The 20,102-nt window shown below is 43.6% G+C and overlaps 2 protein-coding genes across 2 annotated transcripts; both read right to left on the bottom strand.

Moving 5' to 3' along the window:
- Positions 1-5,322: 5,322 nt before the first annotated feature.
- Positions 5,323-14,852, bottom strand: smad4a (SMAD family member 4a). Its single transcript, XM_012840821.3, has 11 exons — positions 14,493-14,852; positions 13,477-13,759; positions 12,871-13,045; positions 12,331-12,357; positions 11,766-11,978; positions 10,749-10,859; positions 9,344-9,394; positions 9,027-9,210; positions 8,768-8,936; positions 7,575-7,713; positions 5,323-5,586 (listed from the first exon to the last, which is right to left on the bottom strand). Exons 2-11 carry the CDS (start codon positions 13,714-13,716, stop codon positions 5,375-5,377), a joined length of 1,521 nt encoding a protein of 506 aa, XP_012696275.1. The 5' UTR covers positions 13,717-13,759; positions 14,493-14,852; the 3' UTR covers positions 5,323-5,374.
- Positions 14,853-16,132: 1,280 nt separating this feature from the next.
- LOC105911731 (bone morphogenetic protein 10-like) lies at positions 16,133-18,817 on the bottom strand. Its single transcript, XM_031559047.2, has 2 exons — positions 18,210-18,817; positions 16,133-17,628 (listed from the first exon to the last, which is right to left on the bottom strand). Exons 1-2 carry the CDS (start codon positions 18,571-18,573, stop codon positions 16,604-16,606), a joined length of 1,389 nt encoding a protein of 462 aa, XP_031414907.1. The 5' UTR covers positions 18,574-18,817; the 3' UTR covers positions 16,133-16,603.
- Between the last annotated feature and the right edge of the window lie 1,285 nt (positions 18,818-20,102).

Here is a 20,102-nt window from a genome sequence, read left to right on the forward strand (position 1 = left end):
TGCTGCAAGAGTCCTAGTCTGACTACTCTCTCTATACACTGGCTCCAAGTTCAATGTGAAGATGACCTCTCATAATTAGCATTTAGAGAAATGGGATGTTGAGGAAAAAAAATTGGCCTGCTCTTTTTTTGTGTGTGTTGTGGCACTTGTCTTGTAATGAACTACAATTTTAGCAGGCATGTTTTAATTTGAAATGTATCGATTCTTTTCTCTATGTTTTAAGAAGAAAAAAATCACACACACACACACCCACTACATGTGGAAATCAATGCAATGCAATTTTTTCAACATCTCAGCAACATATCAAAACCCATTTAGCAAACTGCAACCCAAGAGCAGGGCCCTCCCACCGAGAGGCGCTGCCCCTCCTACCGTCAGTGGCAGGCAGCTCGAGGCGAGAGGAGACCCCAGTGCCTTTGATTCTCATCCTCACCTCCAGGACCAGAGAGAACTGCCTGCTGCCACAACCGCCACCTCCCAGCCCAGCCCAGCCCAGCCACCTCCCAGGAACCTACAGCCTGCCTGGGGCTGGGAATAGGGACAGTGCCAGTACCAGGGCCTGGATCTAGGGGCACCACAGCCAGCCATGCCCCAGTGTGTAGGTACATTCCCCCACCCAAACATGAGGTTCAGGTCTGCCTGCGAAACACCTCAAGCTCCTCCAGACTTGTAAGTAGTGGATGGCAGTCATGTATGTGGTTTATACCACTATTCGTGGGGGAACGCCATTCCCCCCTCCACAGTGAAAAAAAGTGGAACATTCTGGACACTCATGATGATGGTGCAAACTGAACTGGGATATGCCAATAAGGCCACTGCACTATCGCCATCATGACCAGTTTTGATACCTTTTTTTTCCCCTCCTTTCTTGTGTTTGTTTTTCTTCTTTCTCTCTTTATAATTTAATGGAAGTGGTATGCTTGCTTTGTCAAGTTTCTGTGTCCGGGAATATTTTTAAGTGCCATTTGACGGTTTACTTAGTGAGTGGTTGCCCGCGGTAGCGCATTCTAATGCAAGCACAAGCATTATGACACTCTGGGAGGCCACTGTGAGGTCATCCCTCTCTCCCTCCCAGGGACAGTCTTAGTTGTAAATATAAAGATAAAAAAAAAGTGAAAGGTTATTTATTTACAGTCTCTTTCTTTAACTGTCATAATGACTGTTTAATTTTTTTTTGAATGTTGGCAAGTGTACATTGTGATATATTTTTTTTTTTTCTTTCTTTCTTTCTTCTGGTTTTTGGATGATGTATGGTATTTTGCATACATATGTTTTTTTTGTGTGTGCTGTTTCAAGTTACCTCTTAGTATATTATATCCTCTGAGAATTGGTAAGAGCTAACCAATATGTGTAGAGTGATTTGTATTGTGTATTTTACATAAAAGGATAACAAACTGGGGAACTTTTATATTTATAAAGGCATATATTAACATTTAGTGTGTCGTTATGAGGAAAATATAGGAAATATTAAAGACACATGTAGTTTGTTTTTCTGAATATTTCAGACTTGAGCTCAGGCTAGCTTATTAGTGTTGTTTTCTTAAAATCTGTGGCTTGTCTTTCAATTAATAAACATTTTTCTTGTTGAAAGTAGTCTGGTATGGAGATAACTGGTGTCCTTTCAAATGAAATGCCTCACCTCCACATACATTTGACACCACATACCTGAATACTCTCTGAAACAGGCAGGAGTAAGTGCAAGTAATGCATTTCTACAAAAACATTCACCTCCAGCTGTTTGCAGTCCACCTGAAGTCACTCTGACAGGGCCAGTAAGTGTCTTTGCACCGCATCAAAATGTTTTGCTATACTTGAAACATTTGACACCACAGCACACCCTCGTTTTCTTTTGGTTGGCAAGCATGATGTTGCTGTAGTAGACAGATGATTTACGCATTAGGTGAAATTGTCTTAAATTAAGGCAACAAACTATTTTTCAGTTAAGTCATTAGTTATACCACCCTTATGTTTCCACAGTTCCGTATGAAGAATTGACTAAATAGGGCCTTGAGCAACAGAACCTTCAATAATACTTCATGGTTCTAATACACAATAGGAAACTCAATATGTGCACAGTTCACAACTGAACATTGCAATGGTGCTTAATCGAGATTTCCTATTAACCTTTAGGTATTTGTACAAAAAAAAAGTACCGCACCTCCACCCATGTCAGAGAAATAACAAGCAGGAATATGTTCCTCTTTATATTGACATCCTTTCAAATTATTTTCCCTGCAGATTTATTTTCTGACACTTTGGAAAATGTAATTTGCCCTGGAAAAGCTTTGGTATTGCATATCAAGACAGTTATTCTTGAAGGGTACAATAAGCCGGGGAGTCAAGGCCCCTAGGATCACTTCTGAGGCACATCTCTCCATTTCTTTTTGAAATGAAGAAAAACTTTCTACTCTAGGTCACTTAGGGCTCGTCACTCCATCAGAGCTACCTTCTTCAAAGGAGGTAGTCACAATGCTTTGCTATGAAATGCATTGAAGTGAATATGAAGTGCCTTAGGGTACCTTTAAACAACTTGCAACAGGTTGCCCGATATTTCCAGTTGGGTCTTCGGAGGAAATGTAGGGACGCACCTGAATGTTGGTGGCATTCAGGGGGCCCTTGTACGTCGCTCTGGATAAAAGCGTCTACTAAATGTAATGTAAATGTAGATCTTCCCACGACATGCTGGCCTGAGCTGGAAGGAATCTTCTTAGTAACATGGTTCCTCTAACAGCATGGTTCCTTCAACAGCATCAGGTAAAAACCATCGTCTTTAAATCATTAAATCCCTCTTCTTAAAATCATCGATATGCCCCAGTACTCACTAAAGCACTGACCATGTCTCGTCTGTGATCGGTCTGTGCCCCGGGCCCTCTGCTCAGATTTGGCCTCAGGGCTGTGCATGCTTTCTGATGAGGGCAGTGTCCTGGGAGAGAAGCAGAAGCTGAGAGTTTGTTTGAAGAGCTGCTCGTGATGGGGATGTTTTCTTGGTCTTGTAAAGTTTATCATGTTTTTGGCCCACTCCAGTGCTTGGGTCTTGGGTCACTGTTTGGGTTTACGTGTTTAGTTCAGTTGAAGTAGAGGAGTGCTGGAGAAGTTGCTGGGCTGCCAACGGATGCCTTGCTCTCATCCCATTCTGAGTGGGTCGAGCTACATACCCATTTGAAAAAAAACTCAGAAAAAGCAGGAGAAAGAAAGAGAACACATCAAACGAAATAGAGGCACAACATACTGCACTTATGCTTTTAGGCGTCATTGTGATGGCTGTTTGAGGAGAACATTTCTTCTCTACCCCTCTCTATATCTGTGGAAAATAACAGATAACCCTGGCAACGCAGGAAAGGTACCGCACAGACCAGCAGAAGTATCAGATGTGATATTCTAGGGATGCAATGCTGCGTTTGTGCTAGAAGACCATGCCTCTGAGCAGGGCAAAACCAGTTCACACATTCACAACACAAAAATGAATGCAAATAAAAACAGCATATACAAAGTCAGAGAAGTACATGCTGATATGTTGCCCCGCTTCACATAAACCACGGTCTCCATTCTGACCATTGTTTTTTCAAAGCACAACATATCCTCATTCTGATTCATGTCTCTTAGTATAAAGCTAGCCTGGCTCTACCGGAGTGGTAGAATCGGTGATATTAAGTTATTTGATCATGTTTCTCGTATTTATCGCCGTAATTCCATAGTAATGTTCGGTGTGCCATGAAGATTCTATATCATTCACGTGAAAAAGCAAAACAGCTGATCGGAACGTCTCTGTTGCGTCATCCAGAACTTCTGGCAGGCCGTAACTTTCTGTCCATGACAGCTCCATCTCACAAGCTCAGTTTTCATTCTGAAAGTTGAATGGTCTGCCTAGAAAGATTTTCTAACAGTTACAGTTACCACAGTAACAAAGCAATAAAATAAATCTAACCGATTTTAAATAATGATGATCAAACTCCAGTGCTTAGACAGTAAAGCAGAGATTAAATTTGGGACTAGAAAATGTAAACAGCAAGGGAAGTTTAATCCATGGATTAACTGTAGGTGATGTTTATATTCCATCCACATATTTGGTCACTTGAACCAGAAGAATTCCAGAAGGGTATTATTAAGAAGATATGGTTTAAAAAATGACAATAGCTATTTTTGGGTTGTCTTTTCTTTTGTAAATACTATATTCAACATCTTATTGTCAAAAGCTCAAACTGCCTGAACGAGCTTTACATGAAGACACTTTCCCCAGCAGCGATGACCTTTGGGCTTCAGATTAGGAGAGGCATGGCATGTCTTTATTAGAAGACTATTTACAAGCCAGAGTTGATATTGGAGAGAAATGCAATACAAAGGGTAAAGTGCTATTACAAAGCTACCAAGTAACCATCTAAAAAAAAAGAAATAATAGAAAGTCAAATGTTCAGATCTGATCAGAGTGTCCTCTTCAGTCCCTGCATCAACGTAATCACCACACGGTCTGAGAATCCAGCATGCTAAACAGGTGATTTCTGTTGAGCATATTTGCTGGCTGAAAACACATGACCTTACAAAAAAATAAACTGTGTAAAAAATAACACATCTGGCCTGGGATCTTTAGTGGGAAAAGAGTCCTCCCAGAGCATGTCCTTATTTTGGCACACACACACACACACACACACACACACACACACGCACACACACACAGACACATACACAGACACACGCACACACAGACACATGCACACAAACACACACACACACACACACACACACACACACCTCTGATCTCTGTCATAACGCTGATACACAGGCAGAAGTTACATCCAAACATCCAATTCCTGCAAACAAGATATAAAAAGAATTCCATGCGTTTCAAAGCCGTCTTCGCCATGTAAAACCTAAGAGGTGCTTTTCTATGTTAAAGAGGCACAAAAGCGAGGCCTGATACTTTCCATTCTCCCTCCCTGGTTATCATAACTAACACTCAGAGGAAAGATGTAAAGGTACACCTCCACATGAAGGGGAGCAGGAGAAGCCACCCCACACAAACATGATCTCATCATGATTAGATTCTCCATAGCTGGCTTCTTATATATATATAAAAAAAAGAAAACGAGAAAAGCAAAAAAAAAAAAAATGAAAACTAAAAAAAATTAGAAAATACTTTTGATTGCATACTCTGGGTATCCTCTCCCAAATGAGACCAAGTGATCTGAATGAGGGGCGTGTCTTCTAGTTCACTCACAGTGTGGTTTGGTCTTCCCTTTATGTTTTAAGGTGTTGTTCATCAGCTAACTCGACACGGCTGGAGGTTAGCCCACAGTATTAAAGGTCAGTCTCAGGAGAAGCTGAGGAGTTAGTCAAGAGCCTGATTGGGGGGGGTGTGGAGGGGGAGGTGGGGGGTGTGTCAGTCCAGAGGCTGGGGGTCGGCAACAGGCATGGTGTGGAGCACCTCGTCCAGCAGCTGCAGCGCGCGGTGCAGGTGGATCTCGACCCAGCAGGGCGTCTCCTTGATGCTCTGGCGGGGGTAGTCGGGGCCCCAGCCCTTCACAAAGCTCATGCGGAGGATGCACAGGCGCCGCAGGTCGTCCACGCCGATGCCCGCCGCAGCAGACAGACCTGAACACACCACACACACCCTGCATTAACACCTGAACACCCGATGCCCGCTGCAGCAGACAGACCTGGACACACCACACACACAATGCATTAACATCTGAACACACCACACACACCCTGCATTAACATCTGAACACCTGATGCCCGCTGCAGCAGACAGACCTGGACACACCACACACACAATGCATTAACATCTGAACACACCACACACACAATGCATTAACACCTGAACACCCCACACACACAATGCATGAACACCTGAACACCCGATGCCCGCTGCAGCAGACAGACCTAAACACACCACACACACAATGCATTAACATCTGAACACACCACACACACAATGCATGAACACCTGAACACCCGATGCCCGCTGCAGCAGACAGGCCTGGACACACCACACACACAATGCATGAACACCTGATGACTTACACTTCCATGACCTCAAGCTGACTGACACTTCACAAGCTCAGAAAGAGGCACGTTAAAATAGCCTGTATACTTTATACAAGCATTATCTACAGCTTATATACCCCGCCACCATCCATGACTATATACTTATAAATGAAACCGTAAACACTGACTTCAGTGTTTAATTCCATATGATAGCGTGCCGTGAGTGATTTCTTATTTTGTCTTTGCTATTTTGCGCATGCAGATCAGTTCAAGACTGTGACCACTTCACACTGGAATCTGAGATTGGCCACATTTGAAAAATAAGCCCAACAACAACAACAACAACAACAAAAAATCTGAACTGTGAAATAAATCCAAATTAAGGCTTGCGGTGTGAAAGACTACTCCACCCCACCGCCTCACCAAAATCACAACACAACACGGGAACGGGATTGGAGTATTTTTGGTGGGAGTGTGATGGGACAAAAGTGAAAATCCGCTTCCAAGTATGTTTTGCTGTTTGCTCAGTGACACGGACAATGGGTTTTGCACACTACATTGATTTAACAATGGGTCACACTTTACTGTGACGTGGTCCACTCTTTCAACAACTCTTTTTTCCCTTGTTCTTCCAGCTGATCCTTTCAGGACACACAAAGACACACCTTTAAAGTCCTCAAAATAACTTGTTTCACCTATTATGCTTTCAGAATGCTTATTTTCAAAAAGGGGACAATTCTATTCTCACAGCTGTGACAAAAGAGAAAAAAAAAACATCTAGCCACCCCATGTACGTCACACAGCACAGAGGCAATGGAATAGCCATGTTAACGTAGTTCTAGCTGCTCTACTCTGGCAGATAGCATGAGGTACAAAGAAGACGCAACACAATACATAGGAGGAGGGGAGAAACAGGCTCTATAGGCATTGTTCAGTTTTGGTACGGGGGGAGGGTGGTAGAAATGTTCCAGTGTAGGTTTACAAAGGAGAAATGCTAAAGGCATGACCAAAACAAAAAACAACTGTTTTGTTTGTTATTAGAGTTATCATAATTTGTTACATTACATTTTACTATGCTATACATTTCCAGACAACAAAAACGAATACACATGATGATGCTTATACAGTACCAGTCAAAAGTTTGGACACACCTTTAATTTTTTTGAGAAGTGTTTTCTTTACTTTTATTATTTTCTACATTGTAGATTTATACTGAAGACATTTAAACTACAAAAGAACACATATGGAATGATGTACTAAACAAAAAAAGTTGTATCTACCATGTAGAAAATAATAAAATCAAAGAAAAATCTTCTCAAAAAATGTGAAGGTGTGTCCAAACTTTTGACTGGTACAGTATACACGTAGACAAGCATGAGATTGACTACAGCAATAGGTCACGGAAATAGGCCATCAAAATATATTTCTATACCATTCACCATTTCACGCAATAATCTGAATCAGGATAACCGAAGTTACTTTACATTTGAAGGACATTTATCATTTGTTTTGACAGCCAATGATGTGTTTGTGTTTTGTCTGTTTTGCATGCAGAGAGAGAGACGTGTGCATGCCACCGGGCGGGTACTCACTGATGGCAGGAGCGATGCCCCCCATGGAGCCTGGGCCGGGGATGTTCCCTGCCACGGCCGCCGCCTGTGCTGCTGTGGCCGCCTGTGCAGTGGCCGCCTGCTGCTGCATCTGCCTATGGCACTGCCGCAGGTCAAACACCTAACACAGCACAGCACAGCACAGCAGAGGGAAACAGTCAGCACCACGAGGAGAGAGAGAGAGAGAGAGATTGAGCGGCATGAGAGGGTGAACAGACTGAGAAGAGGGAATGAGAATAGTGAATGAGTGAGTGAGTGAGTGAGTGAGTGAGTGAGTGAGAGAAATGAACCCACTGAGGCCACATGAAAGTGAAAGAGACAGAGAAAAGGAGGCCTGCTGCTGCACTTGAAAAACAGACCTCTCAACAGCTGGATGGAGAAGTGGAACCATAGTGGGGATAATAATCCCCCTTATCATAGGACAGGAAATTGTTCAGATGAGTTCCTATTCACTCCAGCTAAAATGGACGCGGGTTGTTAAGGCGCATGGTAGAACGTGCAGCGACATACAGAAGGTGTGTAGAAGACATTTTTTTTTTTTTACGGCAGTAATTTGAAGATGGTAAGCTATCTAATCACAAGCAACAAAGTCTCTAGCTATGTTTTTAATTTGTCTAATTATCTCTGCCTGTACCCTCCCTGACCTCTTTGCTTCCTCAATTAGCATGTCATTTTGCAGCAGTCTTCCTGTCTGAGGGATTTCCTTTCTTCTTCGTTTTTTTACACAGCTCCCACTTCACATTATAAATATGGCATTGGCTCGCTTTGCACAATTGGTCCATTTGCTGCCAATTGCTGAAGATTTCCTGCCCACCCAGGACATTGTACAAGGCTAATATCCAGATTGACTCCATACAAAACCCGTTCACATATACAATCAACTTGTGCAACATCCGGAAAATAACCTGAGTTCAGCTCAAATGTATGAAAGGCTGTCAGACGAAGAGGCACTCAAGGGGAAAAAAAGGAAGGAAGGACAGATAAATATAGGATAAGAAAAGAGTAAGAGTGAGCTAGTGAGGAGAGAGAAAAAAGGGACAGTGGTACAAAGAAAGCAGACAAAGCACACTGGGAGGGCATCCACAAAGATGGCACCAAATCTCAACGTTTAGGGCAGAGCAGAGCCAGAAGAACTGGGAGGAGCAGACCTATGCAGTAAAGGGGGAGAGTCTCACCTTGATGTAGGCGCTGGGGTAGATCTTGTGCACGGCGTCCCCCGGCGCCCGCCCCGCCTCCCTGTCCAAGTAGTAGCTCTGCACGAAGACGGCGTGGTCGCTGAGGCAACGCACCCACACATCGCCTTCCCCTTTGCACTCGAGCTGCACGCCCTTCCCAATGTGCAGCCTGGACAAAATACAATACTCAGCAACCCATAATGGACCCCAAATAAACCCCCTTATGGTCTGGGGGGTTGCAACCTTAGGTGCTCCTTACCGTGCCCTTTCGATGGCCTCTGTCCGGTGGACGTTGCTCAGCTGGCCCAGGCAGAAGCGGTCTCCTCCCGAGGGGTCGACATACCCGTCCACCGTCACCACGGGGCAGTTAGAGGGCACCTTAAACGTCTCGCCCACCTGGACGTCCATCTCAAAGTACGCAATGGAACACCAGTAGTCCGGAGCTGAAGATGAAAGGATTGAGAATGAAAGACATAAAAGACCAACAGAGACATATTAGATAAAGAAAATGCAACAGTTTAGGAATGGAAAACAACAAGAAGGAAAGAAAAATGTTTAGCTGGATTAAGCAATCACCTGGATGGTTGGATATTGGGAGGTGGAATGCAACATCAATGGGAACCGGCCCTACAGTGGAAAAAAAATTAAAAAGCAGTTTCAGCACACCATAATGTTAGACTGTGTGTGTCTGTGTGTCTGTGTGTCTGTGTGTCTGTGTGTCTGTGTGTCTGTGTGTCTGTGTGTCTGTGTGTCTGTGTGTCTGTGTGTCTGTGTGTCTGTGTGTCTGTGTACAAACTGATAGATGTAAGAACTTTTGACTTTTGGCACCATGGTCAGGGTTGATTGGGGTTTTGTTTATGTGAACTTTTTCAAAACTGTGAGCAGCATGGAGGCACAGCTGATTGTGACGTGGGACTCGTCCACTTCATCAGCTTTGCAGATGGTATAATGCCAAAACAACCTAATCCAGACCTGCCAACATTGGAAAATGTGTTTGAGTACCACCCCTGGGGGGGGCGCGGTTTTGTGCGGCGTGGCGGGGGAGAGAACTGTTGTAAATCTAGTATACCCCCATGATTTTTCTGTTGTCCTGTCCAAGATTTTGTGGCCGTGTAACCTAGTACTCTCTGATTTCGAGGGTCAAACAGAGGTAGTAACGATAGTAACGGCAGGGGGTCTGTGATTGGTCAAACTCCTCTTCTGCTTCTTGCTCTGCTGCAGCTGCCCATATACGCCTTGGCGACTCGGGAGACAGACTTTGAAGGTTGAACCCGTTGAAAACCGGCAATGCATTATTGAGCGTTATGCGTACTTTTAGAGCATCAACTCGTACCAGTGTACTTTGATGTCAAAATGCGGCCAGGAGGGAAAAATGCGTACATGTTGGCAGGTCTGCTAATCTAAAGTGAACTGATAGTGACCTTTTATATATTTTCTCTCCCAGAAGGAGTATTTTCAAAGAAAACAGATGTGCAGCAGGTATGGCTTCGCAAATTAAATCATCTATACCAACTCAGCTAGTGATACAACTGACATACTGTAACTCCACATGCAGAAACTGCTCACATTATGCACATATATTAAATATGTTTTTGTTGTCAGACCATTTAATTTATTCATTGCTATCGAGATGTAAAGAGGATTTCAAGAAATTAACAAAAAATGCTTCTGAAACAAATCGCCTACCCTGCCTTCTTAAAAGGGTCAATACAGTACTTGTAAATCAAAGAGCCATACAAAGTAATAGAATATTGCTCACCATTTAATCAAGGATGTACTATTTTTTTTGCAACCCTCAATCTAAGCGAAGCTACCGATACTCTAAGTGTTATTAACATATCTTGTGTTTAATATATTTAAATTGTCATCTTTTTGTCAATTAATTGTGAAATGTATCTTGAAAAATAGAAATATATCTTTATGTCTAAGGGGGTGTACTCATGTATGCTGTATACTGCATGCAAAGAGAAGCTTCACTCACAGTATTGTCCTGGGTGAGGCATGGGAGGGTGGTGCTGCACGTGGCCGTTCTGGGGATGTGGCATGGTGGGGCCGCTGAAGCTGCTGTTCCTGCTCCAGGTGGAGGTGCCATCTATCAAAAGAGTCACATTAGCAGAGCTACACCACATATACCAATCTGCCAATCATATACCAATCTGCCCCGCTGACAGACCTATACTCTTTACAGTTCTACTACAGCACAACTTATTAAGATGTGAAACCCACTGGGCAGACATCTGGAGATCTGCACATCCGAGCCAGATGTCAGATTAGGGTTGCAAAATCTCTTGGTATTAAAAGGCCTTCACTGCAGCACCATTGCAGTCATTACAGTAGAATGAATGAATAAGATCTGGGACATGAGATGTGAGTGATGCTGCTGGCATGCACTGATTAAGCTACCTGCCAAAAGCCTTATTTTCTGTTTTAATTATTTTTTTTATTCATTCAGTGTCACCAGCTGTAAACATCTGAATGGGGGGGGGGGGGTCTGTTTCTGTGAGTAATTACGAGGAGATTAATAGCTGTGAGACATCCTTTATAAATCACATGCCCAAATAAAGGGCAGAACTAGTCCTCTTTCCAATAATGCTACGTCCTAGTCTGTGCAACAAACTACTGTGACATAATCGATTTTGGAATGCCATGAAAATTCTACCGTAATGAACTGCTTCCATCTCTACATCCACACATTCATTGTTCTTGTTTGAATTACTCACAAAGTCGTTACTGTGTAGACATAAAATGAAAGCACAGACCTTATGCTTCAATTCCACAAGAGTTGTAAGAGTTCAACAACATTTCCCACCATCTTATCCACAAGTAAGTCGTATCCAATGTGAAGGCTTTTACACAAGACTGGTAGAGCAGTAAGGAGACGCTCTGCCGTTACATCTACTCGGCCTTGAGGAGTTTCAAATACATTCCTTGCAAATGCCTTGGTTTACGTTTTCTCCCATGACGAAACACTTCCACTGACGCGACCTGCTTGGCTTACTTGTGGAGCCTGCGGACATGCTGGAGAAGGCACTGGACGTGGCGGCTGAGCCGGAGGCCTCGGTGGGTGGCAGGAGAGCCGGCGTGCCGAAGGCTTCCTGTGCCAGAGATCGTGACGGGGGGTGCTGGATGGTTTGGAGGTGGCTCTCAGCGCTGGGGAGGGACGACGGCCCTTCGTAGTCATACTCATCCTTCACCATGAACCCAGAGGGACCTGAGCAGTAAGAAGGGGAATATAGTGTCAGATTACATGGGGTCACTGAGACCACTCAGCTGGTGCCATTCACATTCACACTGATGCAAGTAAATATGACACAAGCATCGTTTTGTCAGCCAGACACCATATGTGCAACCATTTAAAAGGTGGAGTTTTTACTGTGGTTTTTTTTCTGAAAGTATTACATTTTTGGCAAACATTGTAAATTATAATAGACCTACAATAATTATGAAACTATGAATAAAGGGTGAAAAGATAATGGTCTCCTATTCCTGTGCAATTTTGCTTGAATGTGTTTTAATACATTTGTTTTTTCAGGGCCTAAAAGATTAATATTCTGTTCACTCACCAGAATTCAGAGTCAATACTGAGATATCTGCAATCATGGGTAGAGCAAATAAGTTAGTGTTCTGAAGAAATTAAAATGTTTACTTCTTTGTTTTGACACTCAACAATCAGAAAAATACAAAATACAAACTAATGCATGCTCAGTTTCGCACATGCGCAGTCCATAGACATGAAAGTTTCGTCATCGCCACCGTACGCAGACCATGTCCGCAGCAGTATACCAAACGCTTCACTCCCCAATTTCAGTGAAGTGGTCTCAGGGATCACAGTTTTTCCCTTCATAGATGCTATAGCATATACTGCATTGATAGGCAATGTAATACAATCTCGTGAAATATTACAAGCTTTCGAAATTTAGCACTGCTGACTACAACTTTGAGATCAGAATCAGAATCAGAATCAGAATTGGATTTATTGCCAAGTAGGTTTACACCTACCTGGAATTGTTTCTGGTGTATAGGTGCATATAGTAAACATAAAACATACAAACACAATAAGTACTGCACATAACATAAAACATAGATGGAGCATCATTACTCACCGATTCCTGCAGACACCACCCTCTCATAGTGATATGGGTTCACGCACACATTGTCTGTCTTCAAGTCAAAGGCATACTGGCAATACTTCACTTGCTTCAGCTCGTTCTTGTGGAGATCTGGCCAGCGCCAGAGGCGGGCGTAAATCACATGGGGGAAGCCTTTCCGACCAGCCACCTGCCAGTACAATCAATAAAGTGCATCAGAAGGCTTAAATTACTGACCAACCTCAAGCAGATGGGTCCCCCCTTATGTGCTGTGGTTCTGCTTTAGGTTCCTTCCTGATTAACTGGGAATTTTTCCTTGCCCCCGTTGCCATTGTGCTTGCTCTAAGGGGGTCCAGGCTCTGGGCTCTGTAAAGCGCCTTGAGACAATTATATTGTTCACTATATAAATAAAATTGAATTGAATTGAATTGAATTAAGTTCAAACTCAGAGCAGACACAAAGTGAAAGCCCAAATCATTCAGTCATTGACTAGATACTTAATTGCCTAGACATGTCTTAAGAACCTTCTTGGTACAAATAACACACCAGGGATATTTACATCAATGCAAAAGTGCCTCGGTGCTAAGAGGCATGTTTTCACCTTAAAACAACATGTCTTACCTGAAGTCGGCCGTCTAGGGTGCGTTGTATAGTAACGCACTTAGTGGGATGCGCTCCGTTGGTGGTGATGGCCGTGATGAGAGCGTCCAACTCATCTTTCTTCTCCTTCAGCTTCTTCACAAGGCTCTCGATCGCTCTCTTAGAGAAGGCCTCGCTCTCAGCGCCTTGTCTGTGACACATCAAACTGTGCACGATGCTAAGGCAGGCATCGTTGCTCGTCGGGGTGTTCGTGATGGACATTCTTCCGATCTCAGCTCAGTTTCTGACTAATGTTAAGGCGTGTCTGGTGAAATCGTACGAGATGAAAAAATACAGTTGCATGACCGTCTTGCATTCAATTACTGATGTGCTGTATATATCCTCCTACAGTCTACATACATTACATATGATTAACTCGTGAACCATGACCAGCGTGGTAGAGAACAGCCGATACTCCACTTCCAATGTCGACTGTGCAAAACACAGGAAGAACCACTCAACCCAAACTTAGTTCACGTTCACGACGACGTTAATAACAGGAGGTGATCATCTACTTATGTGGTATAACTGACATAACCGTGCTGTAACTAATAATAAAATGATCATTATTTGTAGCTCAGGACTGAGGGGGCTAGCCTAGCTTGCTAGCTGGAAGTAACTGGAAAGGGGACAGATGGCTTGGTCGCTCATTCCAGTGAGAAACAAACAGATTGACTTATGTATCTACCTAGGGTTGCCGTAATCAAAACATGTCACTACGTTTTCACTAACGTAACGTAACGTTACATCAATACAAACCATACCCCTATACAACTACTACAAGGTAGCAACGCCTTGTGGTGTTTGGGTAAGTTAGCTAGTTTGCTAGCTATCGTTAGTTCAAGCAATAGGACGAAAACAAAGTTGTTTGCCTGTATAGCTAAGGGTGCTATCGCTACTTTTCAATTCCCTCACAACTGTTTTATTTCAGGCAAAACACTATTACGCAAACGCAAGCACACATATGACATGCAAGTAACATAAAATATGAACTCTACCTTCAAGTATGTGGCGCTATGAAAAACTTCTTCCTTCAAATGATATAGCTAGCTAGGCTTGGTCTACTGTCAGCGCGCGCTCCTTTCATCCGTGCATGTTTTCATTCACAGTAGTAGCAGAGCCGACTCTGGTAGTAGCCTTCGATTTCCAAAGATTGCAAGACATTCTGCGCCTTGTTGTGGCGACAAACTCGTCTACATATATCGTTATCTAATTAGATTAGGAAATGCAACTATAATGAGCACGTAGGCAACTCTCAGCTACACAAAAATAAACAACTGGGGCTCAGCCTGTACGAAGGGATGAACCATCTCAGGTCCAGCAACTACTGCAAAAATATGGCGACTTGCGCATGCGCCAACCATTACCCATTGACACCCAAAGTGTTTCTTCTGGATGCAGACCATAGAGATAGAGGAAGAGCAGTAAAAAAATTGGGATGTGACCAGAGATGTAACATCTGGTCCATCATAGCTTTCTTTTTTACCGAACAACGTATCTGCTGTAGACAGATATAGAATCCAAACACGATCAATGGTATTGATGAGTTTTACGTAGCTTTATAATGTAGGCTACGTCGAGTTATGTTGTACAGAAGTAGGTTACACTATTTAATCTTTAAGGGGCTGGGTTAAAACATTAAATTACGTTATACTACAAACAAGGGTGACTACTGCTCAGGCGTGTGCTGTGTAGGCTAAAATAGCCCATACATACCGGTACATTAATTCTCCAGTGTCTCCCACACAGCGCTGTTCTACGAAATGCAGACCAAACTCAAGCAGTTGCCTAATGACACAATGCCACAATATCAGACCAAGTTTCCAAAACAACTCAGTCAACAACTCTCAGAAAATAGGTTTGTAAAGTGGTTGTGCACATTTGAGCATGTTTTAGTTTGCCAGTTAGTTAGATTATCCAGGCTGGATTGTCAGGTCCTACTGAGAGGGAACAACTTGAGGTACAGGCCAACATTCATTCTCTTCTTTTACTTGTCAAATAAGTTCATTTATTTGTTTTCTTTTTTCAGTGGAAGTGAACTTTTTTTCATGTTGGATCCATTGTGACCATAAATATTTCTTAGGCATGAGGTATTTGCTTGGCAATAGATTGTCATCACTTTTTTAATGCGTTCCACACCATGGAAAATAAAAGAACCGGAACACAGAGCTGTTTGGACAAGAGGCTGGAATTGGGGGCAGATGGGGAGGGCAGGCTGGGTGTTGAACCGCTGTGGACCATTGCAGTTGGAGCCCTGGAATTTGACAGCACTCTCTCCCAGCTACTCCCCACTTGGACAGGAGGTTTCGTCCTGAGTGATGGCCCGCAAGCCTCTGAGGTCCAACACCTCCTTATCACTGTGACACAAGGGACTTGGAGACAGAGGTGCGTGTGGCATGTGGCCCCCACTGGTGTCGGGGGAGGGGCAAGGGGGCTTGGTGACGTTACTCGCAAACTGGATACGTTTGTCCACTTATACCATACTATGAGTGAATTTTACTCTGCTGTAATTTTTATGAGATTTTTCTGGATATGATGAACACATATTTCCATATGCCTGATTTCCATTTACAACTTGTGATGCATTGCGATGATTTCTTGGAAGCAATTACCAAGCACTCCCTATCACAGCTGCAAATTACTTTTTTTTCATTTATTAAGAAATGATAAAATATTGACAGCATTGCAGTCTACATCATAAAGCATTTGATTTCATATAATATAAAATACAACTAATTTACAAATTGTAAATACATCAAATAAGAAGCTAGTAAAGTCCATTCCTGCCATGCAGGCTCCATGTTGCTTCCAAGCATCTGCACACAGCAACTGTGCTCAGAGCATGTGGTATCATGCCCACGAAGCCACGTGTGAATAAGGCAACTATGCAGAAGTACCTACCAATATTGCTGAAACTCTAATGTCTATTCATCAAATTGCTTTTATGTTCCATGTTAACAATCAAAATAGGCTGTGTGTCGACTCTTGTGGTGGGTCCTTGTATGATAGTTCAGCTGGGCACTTCAGGTCTCATGTCATCTCATGTTGCTTACAGAGTTGTAACAGTCTGAACTTGGTTGTGTCCACATGCTGCTGCGCCGTTTCCTAACTATCTGCAGCCGCACTCGGCCACCACCATGTCCTCATATTTGTGTTTGAGAGTGACCACACCTTTGTGGTCTTTATACAGGAGAGAGATGGGGTCCAGTTTTGTGGGAACACAGCAGGGTGGGGACACCCTCTTGGGGAATTTCAAGCTGACCATTGACTGGATCTCGGCGTGCTTGGTGGGCGAGACATCACCTGTGAGGGGAATTTGGCAGAGGCCACGGCAGGCGTTGGCTTGGTAACCATCTGGAGCTACAATCCAGTTATCCCAGCCGATGTCCTTGAACTCGACGTAAAGCGGGGTCTTCTTGCAGAACTCGTCTGCAGCGTTGCGGCGCAGTCGAGGCGCCCTGTCGTAGATCATGTTGGAGCGTATCTGCATCCGAGTCTCATCTTGTAACTCCTCTGGAGGACCCTCTGTGTCTGTCCACAACTCATTCCCACCCAGAAGTTCAAACTCGTGCTCAATCATCTCATCAATCTCCTGTTGTTCCTCTTGGTGGTCCTTGCTCTGATCATCTGAGAAGACGATCAACACCGCGTTGTGTTTCCCAGTCATGTCTCTGTCAATGTCCAGCTCAGCCAGTTGTGAGACCTCTGACTCATCATCGCCCTTGAAGTGATTCGCCTGACCTTGAGAGTGAAAACTTTCAACGTGGACTTCCAAATAGTGAGTTGGGCGGTCAGATTCCTTCCAGCGCTGAATCACATCCGTCAACTCAAACACCTCCCACCCACTCTCTTCGATGTTGATGTGCCTCGAGACGAGTTCCTCCCTCTTTGCTGGAAACTTCTTGTGTCTTCTCTTGTCAGCGCCTCCTCCATTCTCCCACTGTCGCTCCCGCTCGTGAACCTCAAATATGGTCACCTTGCGGTCCTCGTTTGGGAGGCACTGGCGATCCCGTGGCATGAGTGCGTAGAGGCGAAGCTCGCCGTTGATGACACGTTCATGAAAGGGGATGGAGATGTTGAACAGGAGCGGGTGTGTCCTCACATCCTTGTGTGTCACAACAGCGGGGGAGGAGTCTGAAATGCAAACACAGATAGTGTAAGATAAAATCAGTTTTGATTAAAAAAAATTATATGTAATAGAAATGTTTCATTTTATGAATAAGTTCAATTTTAGCATGATGTAGAAGAGGAACACTGAATACTGGAAGCACTGGAGGTTTGAGATATGGTATTCTTGATCTCTAACAATATACAATAAAGAGTTACTGCATTGAGGGACTTTATATTGCAAATTATACAACCAGGTCAGTGTCTTGAAATAGAATAGAATGAGAGCTAAGGTACTTTGAGTACATTTCTAAACATGCCTATTCTGTACTTACACTTGTTATTACCATCATAATAATCATTCAGGTATAATTAAAAAATCGGGCTCTGGGGAGATTAAGATCACTCGGTTCAAAACCTGTTCTGCACACAGTATTAATTAAAAAAATCAACCACAATAAATATGCAAGACCAGATAATCCAACTGTTCCTAAGGTTTATAAGATATAGTTCTATGAATTGGTATTTGGTACAATGTATATTTTGGCAAGATAATGATTTGTCTCCACTGAGGTAACTGCCATTTTTAAAGGTGCATGTAAAGATACCTTCATTCTTGAAACTGCGCACTGTGTTGCCTGTGGGCCTGGCCGAGTGGTCGTTTGCAAAGCGGTTGTACAGCTCCAGCATGTACTCTGGGGGCTCCACGCGAGGGGCCGGGGGCCGTGGGGGGCCAGGGGCCCATGGGGACCCCCGATCTGTGAGGTTCAGCACAGAGAGGAGGTTTCCCAAAAACTCCTGCATGTCCATGTCCTCGGTCTGCTCCAGCAGAGAGGGGTCCAGTACATCTTTAGCCAGAGGGTTGTCCTCAGGGGGCAGGATACGGCTCGCCAGACCCATGCAAGGCAAGAGCACAGAGCACAGACCCAGTATGGAGATACGGCTCACGCTGGAAACCACATTGGCGACCATAACTGAGGTGGAGAGCTGCGTTTGAAAAATTCAATCAGGAAAGGACTTTTCCCCTCTGGTTGTGGTTTTAAAATATGTAATCTTCAGCAAAAGATACCTGCCCCAGCTCTTCTGCCGACTTGCCCTTCAATCACGCTGCCTTTCAGGCCTGACAGGTTGATGTGGGGGTGGAGGCAAAACAGCTTCGCCTTGTTGATCTTGTGATCGGGCACAGAGGGCAGGACAGAGTTGTCCACCTCCCTGGTGTTGACAGCTTTGGATGTGTGGCCAGTGCGTCGCTCTGCCCTGTCCTCTCGACACGGCTGGTGACAACCAGCGAGTCCTCTCCACATGTCCTTCCTGTATCTGCTTTCCATGTCTGCTGCTCCTGAGCAGTGGGCGTCTGTCTCCACTTGAAGTTCCAGCAGGAGCTTAACACTGTCTTGAATTATAAGCCGGCTTCAATTTCTGTATGAGTTAACCTTAAAGGTGCACCTCATGATTCTCATCGAATACACTCTTTTGTCAAATTCAGCAAATTGCTGTCTGTTCAGTGTGTGCGCTCAAAAAAACTCTGGTGTTCATACACAGTCTTGGCTCTGTAAATGGGAAACATAGTGGCTCGGACCGAACCATAAACGATTCAAACGCCAATCAACGCTTTGCTTCAAGAGAATGGAAGGAAGGGGTGTAATGTGATTGACTGGTAAGCTTAAGTATCCAAAACCTTTCAACAAAATTGCGGACTCTTCCTTTAAGAATGAAGAATATGCATCTGATAATATTCGAGACTTGAGAATATGTGTGGCAATGTGGTATTATACATATGGCTTTCTCAATCTCAGTGTGTACACAATGCATTCCTACAAACCTGAGCTTAAATGGAAAAGAAAACCTTCCTTAGGTCATTAAAAATGAACACTCCATGACATTGTTCATGGGGAGGTTGTACAAAAGGAGTCAGGGAACTTCAAAGAATACAAAATCTGCACACCCGGAATTACAAAACAGCAATATGCAATGTAAAATGATTTAAAATAGAAAATGAGGTGTGAAAAGAAAATACCTATAAATAGCCATAAAAATAAATTGATAATGTTGGTAAAGACCAGTTCTTGCCAATGGGTAAGGTGGCCTAGAGGGGAAATGGTTAGTGAGGCAAAACAGCAGGGTTCGATATGAACTCAACACCATGCTGAGAGCATCTAATTTGTGGCCAATTAATCATTCTCCGCAGTGTTGCTCCTTGCCCACAGGAGGGCAGTGCAATCACTTTTCGACTCTATGTTGAAGCAGCATTATGCATTTTGGTCTAGGCCCATAACTAGCAAACTAACTATCTAAAAAACATACAAAAACTTTACAAACGCAAGCCCAGTTGCCACTGATTAAAGCCTACTACCACGCTAATTGGTGCCTTTTTGCAATATTGTTGCCGTGAAGAATTTTGTTCTTGTTATTATTTTACATTTTCGGACCCGGACCACAGAGTGCACAGCCTGGACAGAGCGAGAACGGCAGGTATGTTTATCTGTCCTTCACATGAACAC

The sequence above is a fragment of the Clupea harengus genome, chromosome 21, assembly GCF_900700415.2.
Source record: "Clupea harengus chromosome 21, Ch_v2.0.2, whole genome shotgun sequence".
Lineage (NCBI taxonomy): Eukaryota > Metazoa > Chordata > Actinopteri > Clupeiformes > Clupeidae > Clupea > Clupea harengus.

Coding starts and splice junctions, on each gene's coding strand:
- LOC105911731 (XM_031559047.2), bottom strand. CDS start 18,573: ATGGTCGCCAATGTGGTTTCCAGCGTGAGCCGTATCTCCATACTGGGT. Junction 17,629..18,209: donor GCGCAGTTTCAAGAATGAAG/GTATCTTTACAT, acceptor TTTGCATTTCAG/ACTCCTCCCCCGCTGTTGTG.
- smad4a (XM_012840821.3), bottom strand. CDS start 13,716: ATGTCCATCACGAACACCCCGACGAGCAACGATGCCTGCCTTAGCATC. Junction 9,211..9,343: donor CCCAATATCCAACCATCCAG/GTGATTGCTTAA, acceptor TTTCATCTTCAG/CTCCGGACTACTGGTGTTCC. Junction 7,714..8,767: donor ACCCCAGCGCCTACATCAAG/GTGAGACTCTCC, acceptor GTGCTGTGTTAG/GTGTTTGACCTGCGGCAGTG.